General features: G+C 41.1%; 3 protein-coding genes across 5 annotated transcripts; all 3 read right to left on the minus strand.

The window, feature by feature from the left end:
* Positions 1-258: 258 nt before the first annotated feature.
* Positions 259-5,401, minus strand: LOC112563091. The gene is made up of 7 exons (XM_025236824.1): positions 5,346-5,401; positions 4,117-4,264; positions 3,496-3,699; positions 2,701-2,825; positions 2,422-2,530; positions 1,967-2,054; positions 259-1,428 (listed from the first exon to the last, which is right to left on the minus strand). Exons 3-7 carry the CDS (start codon positions 3,588-3,590, stop codon positions 1,237-1,239), a joined length of 609 nt encoding a protein of 202 aa, XP_025092609.1. The 5' UTR covers positions 3,591-3,699; positions 4,117-4,264; positions 5,346-5,401; the 3' UTR covers positions 259-1,236.
* A 4,098-nt stretch (positions 5,402-9,499) lies between these two features.
* On the minus strand, positions 9,500-15,472 carry LOC112563082. Of its 2 annotated transcripts, XM_025236803.1 has the most exons (8): positions 14,926-15,470; positions 14,663-14,764; positions 14,165-14,306; positions 13,835-14,050; positions 12,442-12,566; positions 11,424-11,541; positions 10,959-11,046; positions 9,500-10,802 (listed from the first exon to the last, which is right to left on the minus strand). In XM_025236803.1, the coding sequence occupies exons 1-8, from the start codon at positions 15,074-15,076 to the stop codon at positions 10,281-10,283; spliced, it is 1,464 nt and encodes a 487-aa protein (XP_025092588.1). In that variant the 5' UTR covers positions 15,077-15,470; the 3' UTR covers positions 9,500-10,280. The 2 variants fall into 2 exon arrangements, with proteins under 2 accessions (XP_025092588.1, XP_025092598.1); XM_025236813.1 differs by lacking the exon at positions 14,663-14,764 and having other exon boundaries at positions 14,926-15,472.
* A 1,300-nt stretch (positions 15,473-16,772) lies between these two features.
* On the minus strand, positions 16,773-21,961 carry LOC112575579. Of its 2 annotated transcripts, none has more exons than XM_025257541.1 (8): positions 21,545-21,961; positions 21,129-21,260; positions 20,885-21,032; positions 19,728-19,931; positions 18,961-19,091; positions 18,578-18,695; positions 18,276-18,355; positions 16,773-17,820 (listed from the first exon to the last, which is right to left on the minus strand). In XM_025257541.1, the coding sequence occupies exons 1-8, from the start codon at positions 21,666-21,668 to the stop codon at positions 17,312-17,314; spliced, it is 1,446 nt and encodes a 481-aa protein (XP_025113326.1). In that variant the 5' UTR covers positions 21,669-21,961; the 3' UTR covers positions 16,773-17,311. The 2 variants fall into 2 exon arrangements, with proteins under 2 accessions (XP_025113326.1, XP_025113318.1); XM_025257533.1 differs by having other exon boundaries at positions 16,773-17,835.
* Between the last annotated feature and the right edge of the window lie 1,236 nt (positions 21,962-23,197).

Genomic DNA, 23,197 nt, shown 5'->3' on the forward strand with positions numbered 1-23,197 from the left:
AGAAAAGGCGTTTCGCATTATGGGGCAGGGGAGGGAGAGACGACACTCGATGTACCGATGTACTGTCCGGCTGCTTTCTCACTCAGGCTTCAACACAGCCTGCAATTAAGCATGGCAAACAACACCAACGGACTGTCCCCGATCTGATCGTCAGAGGTGTTAGGGCCTCCACTTGCCTCAGGGCCGCTTTTGTGACGGTGATGACCGTCTCCTCTCTACGTTCCCCTACCTTTCTTCAGTTCTTTGCTCTTTGTGAGAATTACGTCTCAAATATGGGGGGGGGGGCAAAAGGATATTCCTGGCCCCCCCCCTGTATTTTCCTTGGGGGGGCGGCTGCCCCCGCTGCCCCCTGGTTCCTACGCCACTGCATAGTTCTGTACACTATGTATGTGCTGAGGATCTGTTACAAGGGAGGTAAGTCACTGCAGAACTCCTAGCCAATGTTTTTAGTGCTTTAAGCAGCAGCAGGCTGATCACTAAACTGATGTCTGAAAAATGAAGCAGCCGAGATTGTTTATTTTCAGAATGTAAAGAACTAGCGACTAGAAATTTATTCCGACGCTGCTTCTGTGGATGAAACTTCACACAAATAAGATGGCGGAGTACAGAAGGTGATATAGTGTAGTGGGGCGCGTATCTTAACACGAATAAAGTGCAATCTTCACAAATCAGTAATTTTGAGGCATTCTTAGCAGCGCCACAGTGGTCTAGTATTGTCTTTGTTCTACACTTTTTATCATTTTGAAGATTTACAATCACAAATAAATTTGCTGTTGTTGAATACCAACGCACAATATGCTAAACAACAAAAAAGTTTGGTTTTTATATCAAGTCATTCTCAAATGCCGACAGCAAGAAAATCTTCTTGACGAACCTACGTCTATAATGTGGTGATCAAAGAGTCTTTATATAAAGAAGAAGTCGACTGCTTTTGTTCTTCATCTTTTCTCTAAAGCAGTCGACATGCTCACAGGAAGCTGCAGCTCATCGCCAATCTCCTCGGCGGCCATGTTGTTTGACAGGAGTCTAAAGCTTAGCTTAGAATAATCGCCGTGCTCTTTGAACCTTGTCAGCGAAGTGTGGTCGATTTTAGAATATTCTTCTTTCTGAAACGGCCCTTCATGTCCTCCGGAACTGCTTCCTGGGCTCGCTTTCCTTTCGTCTGGTAGACAGGTGGTCAAAGGTACTGCTAGTTCGTACAGACGCTCCTGTAAAGACCCTTGACCTCCGGAAGTACTAGAGGTGCGGTGCAGGTAGCCCCTGTCTAGGTGAGAGAAAGACGATATCTGGAGCTGAGTCCTCGCTGTGGTGGTCGCCGGAGCTGGTGGTGTGTGGAGGCTGGTAGGACAGGTCGCGGGGAGGTAAGCCGGAGGTCGCCTGGTCCCTACTGTGCCACGATTTTATTCTCTCCGACCACGAGTTCGGTCCCTGGAAAATAAGTGAACAGCTCCAAGTCAAAACGAAAGCTGGACAGCAAAGTTCAAAGGTCTGCTCCCATTTCTTTTCCATCTAAGTTAACAACCCTGTTCATCATCTGAAATGACAGTTTGCTGAAGTCGGTGTATTAACGTCAGTAACACGTTTGTCATATTTTGGTAAATACTCTGCAATTACAACTGGTTGTTTTATAAAATGTTGCTTTTAATTTTATTTCACTCCAAATATATAAATAAAGTTTGTCGTAATTAGAGAGAATGATAATGATGATGCTGATTATGATTACGACTATGATGATGATAATGCAAATGAAACAGTAATCAAAAGCTTTAAAGAATTTATATCTACAAGTCTGTTGAGAGATCTGAACTGTCAGAACTGATAAATGCCACCTGCATAACTTTGTTGTCCACGATTTGTCTTCTCTGTTTTAGTGAAAGCTACGAACAAGGTTCACACCTTTCTAATGTCAGAGCCGTTAGTATCATGAGAAAGTCTGCAATGGAGATGAGGATGAGATGTAACCTACCTGAAAGTGATCATCGACGATTTCGTAGGTAGACAAGGTGTCATCGGCTGATGACGTCACGTTGGCCGAGCGCTGCGCCTCGCTCTGGCTGGTGAGAGAGAAAGTAGGCGTAATACCCAGGGTACACCCACAAGTACTAAATATGTACTGTGTATGCTAAGGATATGTCGTCAGGCTAAATATATACGGTACATGCTAGATAGCTGTCGCGAAAGTAAATATATAAGTTAAATATTTAGTAAAGAAAAAAAAAATATACAAAAAAAGTGCATATAACGGCGACTAAATCTACTGCTGTGGTACTGAGGATACTTCAGCGTTTGCACAGCCTGTGTCAGAGGAAGAGACACCAGCACTACACAGAGACGACAGACCGAGAACGACATCACGGTACGTCGAGACGACATGAGCGACATCATCAGCATCAAAACAGAGAATAACATCATGGTACGTACAGACGACTCTTGCGTTTGCGTTTCCTGATGTGGAGGACAGCGATTACGACGAGGAGCATCATCACCGCTAGCACTCCACCACAGGTCCAGCCAATCAGCGCGCTCCGGTCTGGAGACACAAACAGGGTTTATAGAGAAAACTCCAGCACAGCAACGACGACTTTTAAATTTCACCTTGACTGCCAGTGAACAATACAGATAAGCCTTCTGTCCAGTCTTAAACATAGTAAAGCTCCTACCTTCCTTTTTACCATCGTTTCAAAGAAATGCTGTAAGCACCTCGAGATAAACCTGGAGATAAACCTTCGCAGTAGCAGTGCAGTGTCCTCAGCTTGGTGTTGAAAAGCTTCTCCGTTTTTGACTCTATCTCAACAGAGTGGCACAGAGGCTGCTCCACTTGTAACCTATTTGTGGATGGCACCAGAATTATTTTATCCATCTGCCTTCTCTTACCCGAAATGCTTACAACGTATTGTGTGTAAACAACTCTACACGGCTACACCTGGTTACAACATACCCACTCACTGTAGGTGTCAGCCGCCAGTAGATGTTAATACAGTTGGCAGATGACTCAGCCCTAAGTCAGATACACAGGTTAAAGGTCAGTTTTACCCAGACAAATGCCGTTAAACGTATGACCAAGCTGGGAAAGTCACAGGAAACCAGTGTTGTTTTGGGGTGATTTGAACAACATCTTGAATTTTAGGTCCCCGCATTCAGTCTGACTATTTTTCCATGTCCTCTGAAGCTTTTTTAGGGTTTATTTTTCTACCACTTACATTGTTCATGTAGTTGATTAGCACTCAGAACACAAACCTAACATTGTGGTAACGCATACAATGTATACAGTGTACATGCATCAACATTGATAACAATAGTAATAAGAAAGAGTACATACTTACTTGCAAATAAATGTGATAATTCAGTGGAACTTTAAAGTTTTCAGGGATAGTTTCTTTACCTGGTCTGAGACGACCTTTAGAAGGTGAGTAGTTACTGATAGCAAGAGAATATAGAGAAAGTGACTATTGTCGGTGAAATCGTAAATAATTGTTATTTCACTCAAGAAAATACCTGCAGAGCTTGTCTAGATCCGCCGTATTGTTTAGGCAGTCAGCAAGGTCCTCCCAGGTCGGCTCATCATCATTATCATCATAATATTTTTCCATCTTGGTCTTCAGCTCCTCTTCTAGCTCCTGTTGTAAAAATTCTCTCGCCTGAGGCCAGCATGTGTTAGTCTCTGTGGCATGCTGGTCGTCCTTGTCTTGAATCAGTACACTGGAACAAGAACAGACGATTGAGGTTTGTTCGGGTACACAGGGTTGTAATGCCAGTCATGTACACCAGTCATGTACACCAGTCATGTACACCAGTCATGTACACCAGTCATGTACATCAGTCATGTACATCAGACAGTAAAGCCGACAAAAACTCGGTGGCTGCAATACCGAGTTCAACCTTCTGTGTCTCTCATTATACACAAATGATAGCTTGGTGGTTACGGAAATAAACTGATTAAAACAAATTCAAAAGAATTTATGCATGTACGTATGTGTTGTGTATGTGTGTAGGCGAGTATGTATGTTTCTTCGAACATGCAATTCATTATTATGTGGATATTTGCATGTCTATTCTCACACACACACACAAAGAAAGTGGAGGTAGGTGCTCACAAGTTTGGTGTTGTATACTAACCCACAGATATTATGGAGCTGGATATCACCGCCTTCCAAGATACGACTAAGGGTTTCAGTTTTGTACAGCTCCTTGGTACACGTGTAAAACTTCTTGCATTTGTTCTCTAGTATGTTTCTGTTCTTTTCAATATAGTCTTTGTGCACGTCTGTGACAAAAAAGACAAAAGCCTCATGGTTTGTTGTTAATAACAGTCTTAAAGTGAGCAGAAATTGTCAACGATCTGTTTTACTATTTCTGAAAGAGAAATGGTTTACAAATAATAAAATATGCTATTAGGTTAATATAGATAGAAAATCCCAGTTTACAGGATGTTATAAATGACAAGTTGTGAATAAAACTGTTGCGAATCTCTTTATTGACTAGTCCATCGGCCCAAGTAGAAGCAAAACAAAGCCATCAACAATTATGTACACATATGTACAAATTATTGTAGAGTAGGCATCTGGATTGTCATCAACACGTAGACATTTAAATTTCATCAAATGTCTTCCCAAAACAGCAAGGTTTGCTTTATCTTTGTTAACCACAAGGTGTTTGGCAACTTAACACAAAGTTACATTTGTGATTTTGCAGACCCACTACGGTATCAGTAGCATGATATCACCAGCAAACAGAATAATTAATTGAATAAAATCAGAGGAAAGCTAAATACCGTGCATACCTTCTTGTCGAATGTAATTAGTTAACTTTATTAATAAAACAGGAAATCAAAATTTTCTTTAAGACATCTGGAAACTTCAAATACTCGGCCCCATCTCATCTGTTGTGTACATTAAAAAACTTTATACATAGCTTTGATGGCTCTGAGCATCTTTCCATGAACCATTTCTTCTAGAGACATGCAACAATTTTTTTGTTACAAAGGCTTTACAAAATTCAACGTAAGTTCCTTATAGTTTGTTGTTTTGTTGTTGTTGTTGTTTGTTGTTGTCTGACCAAATTGCTTTTGCATGAGTGACATTATAGTAAGTATGTGATCTATTGTACTATAATTTTTTCCCGAAAACCGCTGTTCTTCACCTGCTTTACTGTTTCTCGATCAAGTCATTGATCATCTGTAACATCGGATTATCTACGCTTGACTTGCCTAATCGGTAACTAGGGACACTTACACATGCAACAATAATTATATTGGTGTATATGCATACTAACACTAACTTCGTTATGTTATTATACGACTGTGTGTTAATGAAAGAGAGAGGATAAAGAAAAATACTTTTTCTCACCTGAGACCTCACAGGACCTCCATGTTCAGAAGTTGAAGCAGTGTCTCGGGTTTGCTAACAGAGAAAGATGAATGCAGGTTGTTCAGCCTGTTATAAGCATGAGTTATCTTACATTTCAAAAGACTTCAGGATTTACCTGTAAGAGCGACGGAAATGTGAAAACAATGTTGACAAACTGTTTTTATAAGATAAGTGTACCTTATCGTGCGTGTGTGCGTACGTGTGTGTGTGTGAGAGAGAGAGAGAGAAGGAAAGAGAAGTTTTCTTATTGTTATGAGAAAAACCTGTACTTCTACTGTGACCATCAAGAAAAACACAACATGAATGAAGATTCTATATACAGTGGTACCTCGAGATACGAGTTTAATTCGTTCCGTAACCTTGCTCGTATCTCAAAGCAATTTTCCCCATTGAAATTCATTGAAATGCCATTAATCCGTTCCCAGCTCCCAAAAACCACCTCAGTGTTTTTGTTAAGTGTTTTTGAATAAGAAAAATGTATTTACAAGAAGAAACATTTTTTATGAATAACAATACATATTTCTATAAAACATTCTTGTTTGTGAAGTGTGTGGGATTTTCAGCAAATGACGTAATCGCGCTCGTGCCTTCTCACACATGATGCTTTGGGTTAAGGTTCAACTTGAAGCTGCTTCTCTGTCACCCACACAGTAATGTTTCTCCATCTTTTTCATGGGAAAGTCCGGAGCTTAGAAATTATTGTAACGCCCTCGTTGTACCTTTCAAACTTCTGTTTAAGCCAGAACATATCATTGATGTGCCCCGTACATCCCTCGCCAAGTCAATTACTCGCACACCTTGCTCATGTTTTCCTACGATTTCCCTATTAATTCAATGGACATCCTCTCGGACCCATGGACAAAAATAATGTGATACTCGTTTTGTAATGTACAAAAAAGAAAAAAACGCGAACCCAACTTATAAAATGCTTCAAAAACGAGGGAAACAAGCACACGTACAGACTGAGGTCTAGTCTGAGGTGGGAGAAACTGTAGACGCTGCACACGACCCCAACATCCGCCCACGCTTTGGGGTCGTGTGCAGTGGTGTAGTGTGCATTCCTCTATCTCAAATCTTGCTCTTATCTCGAAGCAAAATATCGCTGGCTCGGCGGCTCGTACCCATCTAGCTCAAAACACCGATGTCAGCACTCGTATGTCGAGGTACCACTGTATTCAGTTCTATAATAAACATCCATCATTCAAAACATGGCACTGCAGCAGCAAAAATGACTGAAGGAAGCAAATCAGTGAGATCGACTGTTCAGGGAGGATGACAGCTGTCTACAGACGGCCATCTTCTACACGTCTGTCGTCTCACCTTTCACAATAAAAGTCGCTCATTGTATAGAGAAAGAAAAAACTCTCTCTCTATATATATATTGTGTGTTTACATCTCACTTACCTGTATTCACATCATTTAACACATTGTTGTTATAGTTATTGCTGCTGCCACAATCGTCCTCGTCATCACAACCTTCGGTCTGTGTCCGTGGCGGAGTGTCAGCCCCCTTCCTTGTCTCCAGGGTCTTTGTGTGGCTGCTAGAGGTCTCCTGGGGGGGACTGGTTAGTGAATTAGTTTGACCTGACATCCTTCTTCTCACTTCTTTAGTCACAATCACGCGATTCTTAGCTTTTCTGTTTTTTTTTTATCCTATGAGCGTAGAAGTTCGCTTTTCAGGAAGATCTGCACTTCCGATGACTGTTTGTTTGTTTTTTCTCCCGTCCTGAATGCACGAGATGTTGTTACTCTGTTGTCTGAAGTCTCTAGAAGTTTCCAGATTCCAGAACAAACATCTGGTAGGATCCTGAACGTGGAAGCCTGACTGTCTGCGTGTCACACTATGACAGTTGTTTACAGATGAGGTTGTTTGCACGATTGTGAGCAGGTTCCTAGAAGACACAGTGACGAGGAAGTTAAAATGTTTTGTGCAGAGACACAGGACGTGGCGATGCCGGTCTTCGAGTGATACCATCAGAAGTGGTCGCCATCACAGAGTTGAAAATTCTGATGTAGGGCCGGCCGTTTCAGAGCCGTGTATTGATAGCCGGCCATAGGTGGCCCCTGCATCGGAATTTTCAAGTTCTATCCTAATGATCGGGGCTTCCTGCAGAGGGGCAGGGATGTCCTCGTACAATATGGCGCTAATGAGGAAACGACAAGACACGAGTCCATACAACATTTTTATCTCTCTCACCCATGTGGAAGTACTTATACATTTTTGGATTGTTTGTAGTGTAAAGTGTAGTGTAACTGACAGGTTATGCTAATATTAATTTCTGCGTTAAAGTTTTCATTTTTGCAGTCGAAAACAAGTCGATCGTCCTTTCTATAAATTTGTTATCTATAAGTAACAAGAATAAAAACACAGTACAGTTAAAACCTTTTACACCAAAGATACCTTAGGACAGGGGTCTCAAACACGCGCCCGCGGCCGAATGCGGCGCGAAACATTTGTGCGCTCGCCACGTCCGCGTGTATATGTATGTTTTCTGGTGATTAACAGTGAAATTACCTTTATTATGAAGAGACAACGTCAACTTATTTTAATAAACTAAAGTGCCGTGCATGTAATAAACTAACTAAATGTATTAATAATTATAAAAACGTTTTTAGCATTTAACTGCAGTGACAGTAGTGTTCGTAAATTTAATGAAAACATTTCTTTTCGTGTGCGCCCGCTGACTGCTGTATCCACTGCGGCCCACATGCTAATATGAGTTTGAGACCCCTGCCTTAGGATATCCAGAAAAGGATTTACGCTGTTCAAAATGATTGCTTAAACCTTTTAACTGTATTGTGTTCATGTACACTCTAACTGCAAAAGAAAAAGAGAAAAGTGGTCATGGACGCGAAAAAATTCCTTCACCATTATTACAAACAACATCCCTAGTGAGGAAGTCATGGCTGTGCGAAGGAACCTGAACAACAAATACGAAGATGCTTTCAGTTTGAGCTCGATCTCTAGCGAGGGCCTAACGACCTTTAGTACCTCAGGACCGTGGATGATGAAGTGGAAACAATTAAGCCTTCTCAACTTAATTTATTATCTCAACTATAATTACAGCTGACTGATTAGCCTTAGACACGCAACTGGAGACTGCAGGCATGGCGTCTTCCTGATCCCTCGATCTCCTTGCTGGAGTCTGTTGCACTGAAGCACGTGACTGTGATTGACAGATGCCGGTGTTAATATCAGGACGTAGCCCCGCCCTGTCCTTCTCTCGTCGTGGCGGCCTCCGTGTGAGGGTCGAGCTGAGTGACGGAGGGTTGATAGAGAAATGGATGCAGGAAACAATTGCCTTCTCGGTTAATTAAATGCAACATAAATAAATTAAATAGAAATATGCACAAGTTCTCAGGACATTCAAGCCCGCTGTTTGCTCTCTCTCTTCTCCTTCTCTGTGCGTGTATGTGTTTGTTTGTTTGTTTTGTTTTCTCAATGCAAACAATACTAGTCAAGACATCCAAAGTAGACTAAGAGGCGATTTGCTAAAAGATTTAAAGGCTATTGAAGATGTCTAGAGGACATTTCCTTCTCACTGTTCATATTAGCCTCCATTTGATGAGTTATCCAGCAAACGATCTAACCCTATAGTAATTATCTTAAAGACTTTCCTTATAATTATGTAATTACTGCTGAATGTTTCTCGCCATGTTTGTAGTTTGTTAGTACTGGGATAGTGCTTCCTGAAGGCTGTGATACACAATGTTTGAGTATGTTTGAACACTCTAAAGAAATCATTTTATAAATCACCCTTTAATTGAAGCACGCAGGCTAGAGTGAAGATAAATATAAATTACTGTGGTTCTATCCATCATACAAGTCTTTTTCTTTCTCTCTCTCTTGCTTTACAAGTCTGTCTATCGATAGCTCTCATTTTTCTGCCGCCCTGTCTCTAAGTCTCTCTCTCTTTGTGTCCTCGTTGTCCAAGTAGATATAGACACTAAGGAAAACCTCAATTTCTCTCCAATTTTGCATAGTATGTTATCATTTGGTTATCGTCATTATCGTTTAGAACCATTCATAAAATCTTCGAACGTTGAAAATCATTAAAAATAAACATATTCCGAGGCAACTTACTTCTAACAAACATAACACACGCGAACCATAAACGAAACCAACGATCAACCAGATTTAATGAATTTTATTAGGTTTCAGTCCCTACCCGCCAGCTTGACACATGCTGGTGAATTTATAATATAAAACTTACTCAACATGTAATACGAACATAAACGAGATTTTTGACAAACACATTTTGCACGTTTAACATAAGCCATCGCACTAATATAAGTATAAACATTCGTATCTGCACTTGTTCACATGAAGTGTTCACATCTTTCTAGTTAAACATAAACGTGTAGTGCACTATATTCTAGCCACAGATTTCAAATGTTTAAAATAATTCTTCATATTAAGCACACTGTCTAAAGCATCTCTGTCCCAAAGTTGGCTGAAGGACTATAAACCTGTTGGCCTATCGCTGGCAGACAGAAGTTAAGTCAGTTTGCTCAATAATATTATAGAATAAATTGTTCTTTTGGCACCCAGCTGTAGACCAACATTGCTTAAAAATAATAATAAAAAAATAACAAGGTGTGATTCTCAGCTCTGGTCTACAGTGATTGTATCAAAGCCAATGATGATGATGATGTTGATTTGTAATGCACAGGTATCCATTCAGAAGAATGCTCATTGCGCACAAAAAAACAAAAGAAGAAAAAAAAATAAAGTGAACAAATATATAAAACACCAGGAAAGTAAAAAATAGAGACAATGCTTCCCAGTAAACGTTTGACATGACAAATAAACAAGGCAAAACAGCCAAAACAAAAACGAAAGAAGGCACAGTGTCTGTGGTATCTATATAAAAGTCCCAATTTGCAGATGAGAAAGTAATTTTGATCCTTCATCTACACTTTAGTAGTGTCAGTGGGCTCTACTTCAAAATAACTGTGCTCGTTAGAACAATTGCGCTCCCCAGCATCCTCGGACTCCGCCACCTGGCGCGTGAGCGGCTGTGACCTCTTCCCGACCTCTGGGGTCCCCCTTTGGAGACCCAGGTGGTTGTAGCCACCTTGAGGTTTGCTCTTCCCCATGGATTTCATGTCGATCGTCTCCAGCGGCCTGTCATATCGTCCCGACGGGCATTCCATCCTCATCCTTCTCTCGGTGGCGGGAGATGGCGCCACGTTCTTGGCCAGGTCGTACGGACGGTCCCGTGGATGGTTGCTGACCAGTCCATGGCCGCGGTCTCCAGGCAACCCCTGCTGACGGTAGATGCAGGCGACGTCAGGTAGAAGCTCGATGTAGTTGCTGTCGCTGGGGCTGGCGGGGGCTGGATGTTGGTAATGGGATGTAACGCTCGGGTAGCCGCGGTGCCTGGGTGGCAGGTTGATGCCTGGGCTGTCGCGCATCACCCGAGCTTCGGGTGCCTAGGACACAATTCACAAAAATGAAGGAAACCGTACAGTTGACAATTTTACTAATCTTGCGAAACAAATAATTCAAACCTTCTGTTTCTAATGACAGATACTCAAAAGGCGAGGGCAAGAGCCGTAACACATACTCCAACGAAAAAAGTGATATACCTGAGAGTGATTGCGGATTCCTTGGTTGGAAAGCCAAGAACTGTCGGTTGGTGAAGTCTTGTTTCCAGAACGCTTTGACTCTGTCTTCCTGGCGACAAATTTAACTGAAATAAATCCTTTTTGTAGTACAACATGCATGCTTATCTTTAGAATAAGAGAAAGTATCAGTACTTTAGTTCTTCACAGTTTAAACCAATCAAAATAATGTCACAGCCGCAGCTTAAAAATTATTTTTTCTGACCTAGAACTAGTCTTTTTAAATCTCTTAAGTGCTTTGACGGTCACAACACATGACAAAGACAAGACTGAGACAGAGTGTGCCTAGACCTTGACCTATTCCCACCCTTTGACCCCCATCAACTTGTCTACCCTTGTGTAAGAATAAGGACTGGTTTGAAGACAGTGAAAGGACAATCGGGGAAGGAGGTCTGTCCACACACTCAGGATTGACACGGCAGTACGTACAGACGACGCCGGAGCTTTCGATGTCGAACGCAGAGAACGATGATGATGACGAGGAGAATGAGTATCAGCGCCCCGCCACAGGCCCCGCCAATCAGCGCCCTCAGAGGTAAGGATGGAGCTGAGGAAACACGTGAAACACGTGAGACACGTGAGCAAATCACACAAACACACACACACATCCCTTATCATGTATCTGAGGGAACGATGAAAACTTATCACGAGGAATGAAATAGAGACTGTTGATGCCTGATAACTTATTGTTGGCGATGACCGTTCAGACCAAGGAATTAGCAAAGGATGAGAATTCGAAAAAAATAAGAAATTTTGCACAACAAAGCTCGAAACAGCGTTTGATCAATTAATGCATTTTTAGTACTTAAATAACCATAGTCATTGTCATTAATATATATTGATAAATATGATCATTGTCCCGATAATATTTGACTGAGAAAACGACTGGATGGAAGATTGTCTGTTTTATCTAGTGAACAAAAATAGAAAACATATCATGTCCAGGCTAAAGCTATGCTGTTATTACCATTATGAACTAAAATACTTCACACATAATACTAAGAATATGTCTCAATGGCAACTTCATCATTATTTATCATACCTTTTAGATGTCATCTCTGTTAAGAAAAGTTAATCCTCACCAGAAATATATCCATCCCTACTTTCAGTTTATCATCACAGGACTAGTGGGATCAACATTTTATCTGATGAAGTTTCTGTGTCCATGTCCATGGACAGAAAGAGGTCATCAGCAACACAGAGGTATGGATGTTGCTAAGGTCTTAGCCAATGGGAGCCATATGTTAATTAGGTGTTTGTGTGTACACACGTGACGTCTGTGTTGTTAACCTCTCTTTATCCATAGTCAGACAACGGAAAGGGTGTGTTTATCAAGATTTAGAAAATAATGTCTGGCACTAAGTTTGGGGGAAAATTCGGAACCCACCAGGACTTTAAATTAAAACAAAAAAACGACTGGGTGCTGTGACTCAGGCCGGGTGCTTACCGGGTGTGTTGATGACAGCATCACATTGACAGTGAAGTTCTCTCAGCTTGGCGTTGAAAAACGTTTCTGTTGTCTTCTGCACATCAGGTTGATTACACAGTGGAGCTGTGGAGTTTCCCTTCAACCTGTTGGTGGATACCAAGCCAATAGTTAATATTATTATCCTTTTATATGTTATTTTTGATTACCTCTAGACTACCTAAAGATTTGCTGACCTGCTGAGTTAGAATGTGGCACACGCTCCTCCGTGGAAATTTTTTCCTACAAATGACCATCCCATGAGTTTCTGGACAATTGATGAGATGACCACGAATGAAACCGTTAGGGATCTAGAAAGTTTCGCTCCCTTTGAAATTTCTACTTCGTAAACCATCGTATTCAAAGCAGATTTATTGTTTGAGTTCTTTTAAAAATTTGTTTCTTAGTTATTGTTTGTATGTCTGAATTTTTCAATGAACATGAGCATAATTTTTTTACCAGTGTCAAAGAAAGATCCATGATCACACGGAAACATTTTAGCGATGTGCTTTTGAAGGGAGACTACAGTAAGAATACTTACAGAAGATTTATGAACAAGAGGACAAAGTTCACGAGTGTGTTTCGAGCGATAAGAACATTTATTGTTCTTGCAGAATGCACTTGTGTGTGACAAAGGGACTTGGAGTGGAGTGGATGTATGTAGATGAGTAAGGAGAGAAGGAAGATGAATGAAGCTTGATTGTGCTGTAGGACATTCAAACGTGACGAAGGAAGGAAGGAAGGAGGGAGGATCCACGGGGACTTCCCCTTAGCTAAAACCTCCCAGTCAGTCTCATCTGGTTGGACACAGATTGCTTTTAAACAATCAACTGACTGAGCAGACAAGTCTTTTTGAAACCTATGTCCTGTTTATACCTATGCTTATACCACTCCCTAACAAGACTAACAGAGCTGATTATGTTGGTGAGTGTGTTTGTGTGTGTGTGTGTTTGTGTGTTTGTGTGTGTGTGTTTGTGTGTTTGTGTGTGTGTTTGTGTGTGTGTTTGTGTGTGTGTTTGTGTGTTTGTGTGTGTGTTTGTGTGTGTGTGTTTGTGTGTACTTGTGTGATTTTGTGTCTGTCCGTGTGCACTTGGATTATTTGAATGGTCGACAACACATTTATGATAATCTAATTCTACAACTTCAATGTTAAATACTTCAGTTTTATATAAATACTGATAATGTCAATGACACGTAGTGTTACCTACATATTTTAAAGTGGAATACACACCTAATGTTTGAAATAAAGTAGTCTAGCTGTATTATACAGTCTCTTTGAAGCAAGATTACTGTAGGATTTGTTTCTTTAAAGATTGTGTCGAAAAACGTTTTTTCATTTATTATTATTTATTTTAGACTTACTATAAACACCTACCTGCACAATTTATTTATGTACTGGTCGTCGTCAGGGGCTCCGTCAAGGCAAGTTTTGAGTTTCAACCAAGTCTCGGTGCCTTCTCCTTCAGAAGGATCGTCAAACACAGACGACAACTTCTCCTCCAGCAAGCCTTTGATGGATTCTCTCTCCTGAGTTGAGCACTGCTGTTCCAGAATCCGGTAGCTGCTGTTGTTGTTGTTTCGGTACATCAGCCTGCAACACGAGGCAGTTGACTGAAGTGTGATTCAGTGTGTGTGAGAGAGAGAGAGTGAGAGAGTGAGTGAGAGTGAGAGAGAGTGAGAAAGACAGTTTTAGTAGAGAACCTACCCACAGATGTTACGGAGCTGAATGTTGTCGCCGGCCAGGATGCGGTGAAGGTTCTCAGACTTATACAGCTCCACGGTACAGGCGTGAAACTCGTTGCATTGTTGTCGTATATTGTCGAGGTTGTAAACAGCACTGAGTTGTTCTGTTAATCAAATAACACAGCGACAACTTAGTGTCTATCACATCATGCCTGTGAGCGAGAATGTGTGTGTGTGTGTGAATGTTATTCTAGATGAATGTGCGCGTGCATGAATATGTGTACCTGTGTCTTCAATTGTATCTATTCGCATAAGTGCACGACAGTACGTACTAATACCTGAACAATAACAATAATAATAAAAACAATAATCCTTATTTCTGTTCATATCAGTCTTGATCTGATGTATAATTCTGGCTGGTTTAATGATGTTGTCGATCCTTTGTTTCGCTCGGGCACTAGTTCATGAATGGTGTGTCTGTCTGTGTGTGTGTGTGCTCGCAAGTGCGACGTTCACTTACCTAAGTTCACGTTACAAGGAGCTCTGGTAGTTGCAGCAGCAACAGATGTAGATGTCATTGTTGTCCGTTCGGTCGCTTGTGTGCTTCCGCCAGTGGCTGTGCCTGCGAAGTTAAAATGTCAGCCTGTCTAGGGATGATGCGTATTTTCAATTGTTTCTTCAATGTAACGTGTGTGTGTGACGTATCTCACTCCATTGTGTGGTGTATGATGAGTAACATGACTGAAATATGTGAGAGAATATTCGAGAAAGCCACCCACTCACCTAAAATCTGTTCTGGAGTAGTCACTTGTTCAAAACTATCCGCGGAGGTTTCTATCGTCGGCACAGTCGTCGTAGAGGCCCGACTGCAGATGACTGTGCCTACCGGGAAAGCGATGTTGTCATCAACGTCAGCATCAACACATGAAGTCATCTTTCCTCCTTCCTGTCTGTTTGCTCAGAAGAATACTCTTATCTGGCCCCTTCCTCTGTCTGCCGCGAAACCGAAATTTCACGGAAAGAATTATTTTTCTGTATTGCACCAGTTCCTTTGACGTCACACACGCACGATGTTGTCATGCAGCAGTAAACCCTCGTTAACACACCGAGGGCAGATCTTCAACGTGTACAACTCCACAATCGTTACTCTAGAAAGTAAGTAGACAGACCGAAGGACCGCTTGGTCATGAGTCCAGAGTGGACTGCACAGTTGTAAGAAATGTCATTAGGTGGAAGCTAAAGTATTCCCCTGCGGAAACCTGCTGGAGTGACTAACCCTTACATGTGACGTTCTCTCTTGTGTGCGTGTGAGAGAGAGAGATGTGGAAGCCGGAACATTCCTCATCATTACCGGTTGAAGTACACAATCCCAAAGCTAAGAAATGACTGTTGTGTTCTGGTTCCTGTTGAGACCAGGATTGTTTATTTTCGTGGTAACTGAGTTTTGAAAGTCACGTGCAGTGCTACACACTAGTCCGTTCCGAGTCAACTCAGCTAACTTGCATCAGTGTAGTGTCAACAAATGCTTCTGGACATGTAAACGTACAATCATGGATTTGAATAGGCTTGGCAACTGTCTTGAAAAAGGTTCTATAAAATGTTCAGTGAAGAGCATCTAAAAACAATTTTTGGATTGAGATTGAAGTTTCAAGAGCTTAGTACCCTATACTCGTGTCCCAAATATGGTGCAACACCCCTTGTTCTCAAGATGCAGCACCACCGGTCTAACAAGAGGTTTTTCTGTCTTTTGCAAAAAACAAAAAACCCTGAAATGGATAAATTGTGGGAAAGTTGTGCTGGAAGGTTACTGGAAATAAATAGCTTTGGTGGTGAGCATTATGTACACTTCAAACATCACAGATATTCTCCAAACCCGCTTGTAATACATTGGCCAGAGTGTGATTGGAACTGCGGGACTTCAGGCCGCTTCGGGAGGGATGAGGCTTGGCCACGTGGCTAACATCGGCCGTTGGGAAATATTCGGGTGTCTATGATTTAATGAAAGTTGAGAGTGACAGAAATTCTTATTACTTCTACTCGGTATCTGTGCATGTTCGTCTGTGTCGACGAGGATGTTCATAAGAAAGTAACAATAAACTCTTTGTTTTCCCTTCTCCCAGTCCTTCTGACGACTTATTTCCGGATGTTGATGTGTAAGTCCTGAACTTTCTCTCGCACGCGCACGTGTACACAGGCAGACAGTTTGTCTGCAATGTTTGCGATGATAAACATATTGACTTGGTCACCTCCCAGACTTATATTGTGTGACCTTATATTGTGTGACCTCCATTGTGTGTGCTTACTTGTAAGACTAACAGACTGAGGTTGTCCTGTGTTGTGTCGGCCGTTTGAATTCTAAACGCTGTTGTGTGAATGAATTGTAATCATATTCGGGTCTCATTTGTGATTGTATGGGGGAAAGAGGTTTGTGTACTCTAGTGGTTCTGATGATGATGATGATGATGATGATGATGATGATGATGATGATGATGATAATAATAATAATAATAATAATAATAAACACAAACTCAAATGTTCCTATATAACAAGGTTCTAGAAAATTAGACATTTCCTTATGATTAATCAATCTATTCTAGAAAAAACATCTGTTCAAGAGAGGTAAATCACATTATCAAAAATTTATTTACAAGGATATGTTGTTCTCAGCAGACAAACAAAGATTGAAACAAGAAAAAAATGTTTTATTCACCACACTGTTCTGAAAGGTGTAGTTTTGACTTCCTCATAATCGCACTCCATTGTGTGGTTTCGTGATTTTAAAGGAAGTGCAAACCTTGTCAGGTTGTCAAAATCTCTGACCAGCTAACATTCAATGAGTGAAAAAAAAAACAAAAACACAAATAACGACACGATAGTTGTTACGCTTAATCTTGCTTTGTAGGTGCAGTCTCACTTTTTTGGGGGGAAAACCTAAAACTCCATCAGCCTTAGGGTGGCAGGTACACATAAAGTGTGTGGGTGCAATTTTATTGCAAATTATTACTAAAATGTTCGTTCGAGAATCAGTCAAACGCTGGTTCACTAGAATAAAAAGGCGTAGAGCTATCAAAACTACAGTTATTTAAAGGACATTGCTTGCCATCAACAATTGTTGCTTAAGAAACCCCATAATAGACAAATAAATAACCGTTATTTCTGGGTGAAAATTTTAACTCACGCCAGCTATAGGTTCGAGCTCAAAATATTCAGAATTATCGCAACTGTTGCCTCCGCCGTTTCCTGTCGACTGAACTGATTGTTTAGAAGGACGTAGCTCTACGCCGATGTCTTGTGAGCCCCTGACAAGACAGTTGTAGCCGCCATCTTGTTTGTTTCCCATTACGGATTTCGTGGCCACCTTGTGAAAGTCAGGGCTTCCCCAGGTAAATGCCGCCCTCGTCTTTCTCTCGCTGAGAGGAGAGAGAGTCACGTGCTTGGCAAGGGAGTACGGATTGTCCTGCAAAGAATGTTGGTCACTAAACCTTCCAGAACCACGGCCTTCAGGCAGCTCCTGGCACGAGTACACAACCGGCAGCTGCTCCAGGTGCTCTTGGTCGTTGGGGCTGGTGGTCGCCGGAAGTTGGTAAGGGACGTAACGCTCGGGCACCCGCGGGGGAGGTCCGGCAGGTCGGTGTCTTGGATTGTTCCGCCGAGTCTCGGGTAAACGACCAGCAGAATCTTTAAAAACAAAACCTTGCAAGACGTGGAAACACTTTGTCAGCAAGTGTACGGAAGTCGACCCAAGGCGCTTATCACAGTTCGGTACAAGACAGAACATAAACATGCAAACATCAGGTGGTCATCCCAACACCCTCACCAGAAGTACCAAGCTCCATCGTGTGTCTGTGAGCTGATTCATGATGCACCTTTCTGTTAATATTTTTGTTAGCAGCAATTCTGGTCTTCTCTACTTATTTTCTGCTTTCTGGTGGCATACAAGTAGGAACTTCTTTGCCTTCGGGACTCGCGCTTGTGGGAGGAAAGTTGATCTCAGATGATCCTTATCGACGACAAGCCAAGATGGGTGCAAATAACACATTCGAAAGACAAAAGACAACAAAAACAACAACAATAGCAAAATAAAACAAAAAACAAAAAACAAAACAATAACAAAAGCAAACAAACTTATTTACCACTGAGAGAAGTCTGATCACCTGCTGGAAAAGACAAAAATTGTTGATTGGGTGCCGTCGTGTTTCCAGTTCGCTTCGTCCTGCTCATAGTCACAAGAACAAACAAACAAGTAGGATAAATAATGTCTACACTAACTGATAAATAATACCACTAGTTAAGGCATGGCAATGCGGTACAAACATTAATATTTTAGCCATTAATAGCATCACTGCTACGCTTTCCTTTCTCATTCATATAGCATGGTTTTGTATTTACTTGTATTTACTTGTATCTACATGTACAGTCGCACGGCAGTACGTACAGACGATGTTTGAGCTTCCGTTGTCGCACGCAGAGGACGATGATGATGACGATAAGCAGCAATATCATCACCCCGCCACAAACCCCGCCAATCAGCGCCCTCGAAGGTAAGGACGAGGCTGAGGAAACGGAGGAGACATGGAAAGTTCATTTGCACAAGTAAGACATCGTCAATGTTATTGTTACATTCTATTGTAATGCATCATAACTATCAGAAGCATTCGTTATTGTTAAGAACATGTCAAATATAATACTTATCACTAAATCATTCATAGGTTTAGGTCATTATTATTTTAAATATTGAAATTATTTTTCTGTGAACCATCAGCAACAACAATAACAACACCGTTATAAAACGATACTGGTATAATGTTTATTATTTACCTGTCAAATTGTTGTCAGTCTTGCAGTTACAGCGATAGTTATATTCTCTGAACTTGTCGTTGAGAAAAGTCTCTGTTGTCGTCTGTACATCAGTGTCGTTGCACAGCGGAAGTGTGGAGTTTACCTTTGACCTGTTTGATGATGTCATGCTAGTCATTTCCATGTTCGCACTTTAAAATCCACGTGTCTTACTGAATTCTGCGACATTGCATGCTGTGCACATGTGTGAGTGGGAAATTATTATTACAGAGAATGACCAGTTCCAGAAAACTTCATCCATAAAGGACGAACAGATGTGCGAACTTAAAAAGCTAGAATGATTCGTTACCTTCTAAACTGCATTTTATTAATCATTGTCTCTAAAGAAAATTATCATTTCATTTCCTCTTCTTTCATTCTTAAATAAATATTCTTGATTGCTCTGTTGTTGTTTTCCTTTTTCCTTTTTTGGTGAATTTAGTTTCTTTAAGCGCAGACACATCTGAAAGGAGTGAGTCAGGTCCACATTCCCAGGACCAAAACATTTCCCTCGCTGACCCAGAACAAAATTACATCAAAATCTTCATGGCTGCCCCAAACAATTACAGTGCCAGTAAACTTTATTTCTCAGTGCTGATGTTTCTTTTTGCAGAAGGTTTCGTTAGAAATTTTCCTTGCTCACTTTTTTAACATGAACATCTGTGATCACATGACCTGGACGGTATAAAAGTGTTGTCATTGTCTGTTTTCTTTATTTTTCGTAATCAGATGTCATTTAAAACACTCACCTGCACAGTTTGTCGAGGTATGTATTTTCGTCTGGGGTCTTGTCGAAGCAGGTTCTGAATTTTTCCCAGATTCTCTTTTTTGTAACTTTTTCTTTTAGATGGGATGATAACTCTTCACTCAATAATTCCTTGATGGAGTCTTTTTCTCGAGAGGAGCATTGGTTGTTCGAAATGCTGTCGCCGCTGACATTTTGGTACAACAGACTGCAACAGGAGACAAATGACAGTTTTGTGGCCTTTTTCACGAGGCGACACCAGGTGTCTCTGCTGTCATACCTTTCATTTCTGTGTTTTGTGTGAAAATAAAGATTGTCTTGTGGTGATTGGTGTTTAGCATCTCGGAGATGCACCTTGTGGTGTTGGGGAAACAACTGTGCCTTGTGTTTCTAAGTTCAGAGGGAAGACATCCATCACAGGGCAACATGGCGAGCAATAGTCCTGCGGCACCGGCTTCTGTCACCATGGCAACACCCTACGGTACTCTTGCTACTGGCTGCTGATCTCCGGAGTCCTAACCGTTAAATTATGCCTGAAAAATTCTTGCCGACCATGCATCAAGTAACAAATGGGAGACAAGGTGTACACCCCCTTGAAATGCTGTTGGCTTCTCTAAGACCAAGGTATGTACATCGCGGATTTACTCATGTCATCATCATGGTCATCTATTTAGGGTACCTGTGACTTAGGCCAGTAAGGCAATGATTTACACTGATCTTAAACTGTGAGACTTTAATGTTAAATATTTCACAGTGAAGGATGTGTAAATACTCCAGTTTGCTGTTCTATATATCCAGATTTCTTTTTGAAAATGCCTGACAACAAAATACAAGCGGACATTTCTCTCATGGTGGGTTAGATAGTGAATCCGTTATGTATTATATCAGATGATAGCACAGTCTCTACATGGATGAATGGAGTAATGGATGGCAAGGTGAGCATGGAAGATGTGAAAGTGAGAAAGATTCATGCGTGTACATCCGTAGGGCAATGTATGTATGAGCAACGTATGCATGTCTGTGTGTGTGTTGGTGAGAAAGAGGGTGTGTGTGTATGTGCATGAGAGAGGATGTGTGTGAGAGTGAGAGAGATGGGGTGACTGTGTATATGTGAGCGTGGATGCGTCTGATAGAGGAAGAGAGTAAGGGGGACGAACCTACCCACAGATGTTACGGAGCTGAATGTTGTCGCCGGCCAGGATGCGGTGAAGGTTCTCAGACTTATACAGCTCCACGGTACAGGCATGAAACTCCCTGCACTTCTGTCGCACGATGTCGAGGTTGTCTTGTAAATAAGAGTTGTGTGGTCCCTGTCAGACCACATGACAATATCATTACGTGCAAGTGTGTCTGTGAGTGTGTGTACGCGCGCGCGTTCGTGCGAGAAAGAGAGAGCCTCACTTACCTAAGGTGACACCACAAGGATCACCTGTAGTTGTTATTGTTGTCGTCTTTGTAGTTTTCCTAGAAGTACTGACAGCTTTACGTGTGGTAGTCAAATTCTTTGTAGATGTTCTGTCGTTGGCAGTTGGTTTGTCTGAAAGTGAATTGACATGACCCTGTAGCAACCTTTTGTATTGTTTTCGCCAAGGCATGTGTGATGTCTTACACCACCGAGTGTTGTAGGTGAATACAATTAGCATGCGTGTAATTAAGATAGAGTAAGAGGAGAGACAGAGAGAGGGAGAGAATAAGAGAGAAAGTGAGAGAAGTTAGTGTGCCAGAAAGACTGTGAGAGAGAATGAGAAAGAGGGAAAGTGACAGATTGAATGGGTCATGAGTGAGAGAGTGAGAGGGACATGGAATGAGAGAAACACTCACCTGAAGTCTCTTTCCATGGAGTCGATATTTGTTCAAAACTTTCCAGTGCACTGATAGAGGATGATTTTTTCTTGCCTGTTGTCATCGTAGTCCGACCGCCTGTGTTTGTGACTGATGTACTCATCTTTGTCTACTTTCTGTCCAAGTCAGAATGGCGGTCTTGCCCAGTCCCTTACTGCTTGGGAGGCTTTGAGTTTTTCTTCCAGAGAAGCTTATTTGCCTCACGACAATCAACTGGATGTCATTTGTAATAACAAAACTTTGACAGAAGTTTCCACGAGTACCTCGTGAATACACCGGTGACAACTCTTCACCCTACATACCCGGCTTGACACCCGCGTCCCATTAAATCAGACACTGAAAAGGTCTCTCGGTCGTGTCCTGAGCAGTTAGTCTAGAGATTATTTTACAGAAACTCAAAATTGTCAAATTAGGAGGAAGTAAAAGATGTCTGCCGTGAACACTTCCAGGTCTTTTCTCACTTTCACATGAGATCATCAGGGAAGTGAGCTGGGGAGGATAAGCTAACTGTCTGACTCTTCTCTATCGTCGATGGTGTGTGAGACAGAGACAGTGTCTGTATCAGCAACAGTTTTTGAAAATATAGACAACCTAGGATTAATTGAAGATTAATTTTGAATTACTATTGTTCAGACTCTGGTAGGGGAGGTTACTGAGCAACATAGATGGCTATACTGACCATGCTCTAAAATAATTGTTAGATGGGTTATATTAAACTGCTGTAGAAATCTACATCAGAAAAAATTCAGATAAATATAATATTAAAAACCCAAATAAAAATACAAAACAATATAGAAACAGTTCCCCACAGAGATCTGACAATCAGCAGTCAGCCATCACTCAGGACCTGGCTGTCCTCCTGTGTTCAGCAACAAACAACAACAGATGGTTAGACTGAGTAGTAAATCTGGTTTTTAAATTACTGTAGAAAAAAATATCAAGAGTGATCTCTTGAAGGTCAGGTTATTACAGCGACGGAAACGATGAGTAATTAATTTTATGTTTTTATTTTGAGGTCACGTGATCTCTGTTACATTGTCAGGCCCACCATTGGGGAAATATTGAGGAAACATTGAATAGAAGAACTTGTCTATGCATTCTTCAAGAAGGTCGAGTGAGTCAAAACGCCGGTTAGGTTTTCTCAGAACTTATTTTTCTGTCCTTTTTTGAATTTAAAAAAGATAAATGAATATTTTCATCGACTTCAACAAATCAACACACTATATTATTAGTAAGTAACAATGATTGCATGTAGTCGACGTAGGTGACTGCATTAGCTGATAATATTTTATTATTTTGTACTTATTATCAAAGCCTGTTATATTGACCAACATAGTTGACGGAAACAGTGTATAAACATTTTCAAGAAATCTCTGCATAAGTGTTTTGTATTATAAATTGTTATATTGTTCAATGAAAGGTAAAGCTAGTCGTGTTAGTTTTGACAATGATCATCTTTATTAATCCCACTGGGAAGTTATACTCGGGAAGTGTGATCAGATACAAAGATAAGTAAAATAAACAAAACAAGTGGTAGTTACAAAATAAAGATGAGGACAAGATAAGGATAAGGTTGTGCATCAGAGAAAACTTATGCAATCTGATATCTAAACCATTATTAAGAAACAACTA

The sequence above is a fragment of the Pomacea canaliculata genome, linkage group LG1 (genome assembly GCF_003073045.1).
Source record: "Pomacea canaliculata isolate SZHN2017 linkage group LG1, ASM307304v1, whole genome shotgun sequence".
NCBI classification, from domain to species: Eukaryota; Metazoa; Mollusca; class Gastropoda; order Architaenioglossa; family Ampullariidae; genus Pomacea; species Pomacea canaliculata.

Excerpts from the sequence above, each read along its gene's own strand:
- LOC112563091 (XM_025236824.1), bottom strand. The coding sequence starts at position 3,590 with ATGGAAAAATATTATGATGATAATGATGATGAGCCGACCTGGGAGGAC. Across the intron at positions 2,826-3,495 it reads GATCTAGACAAGCTCTGCAG|GTTACAAGTGGAGCAGCCTC; the intron begins GTATTTTCTTGA and ends ATCCACAAATAG. Across the intron at positions 1,429-1,966 it reads TCGTCGATGATCACTTTCAG|GGACCGAACTCGTGGTCGGA; the intron begins GTAGGTTACATC and ends CTTATTTTCCAG.
- LOC112563082 (XM_025236803.1), bottom strand. The coding sequence starts at position 15,076 with ATGACTTCATGTGTTGATGCTGACGTTGATGACAACATCGCTTTCCCG. Across the intron at positions 14,765-14,925 it reads TACTCCAGAACAGATTTTAG|GCACAGCCACTGGCGGAAGC; the intron begins GTGAGTGGGTGG and ends TTAACTTCGCAG. Across the intron at positions 14,307-14,662 it reads TCCTTGTAACGTGAACTTAG|AACAACTCAGTGCTGTTTAC; the intron begins GTAAGTGAACGT and ends TTTGATTAACAG.
- LOC112575579 (XM_025257533.1), bottom strand. The coding sequence starts at position 21,668 with ATGAGTACATCAGTCACAAACACAGGCGGTCGGACTACGATGACAACA. Across the intron at positions 18,696-18,960 it reads GACTGACAACAATTTGACAG|CCTCGTCCTTACCTTCGAGG; the intron begins GTAAATAATAAA and ends CCGTTTCCTCAG. Across the intron at positions 18,356-18,577 it reads CGGAAGCTCAAACATCGTCT|GACGAAGCGAACTGGAAACA; the intron begins GTACGTACTGCC and ends GACTATGAGCAG.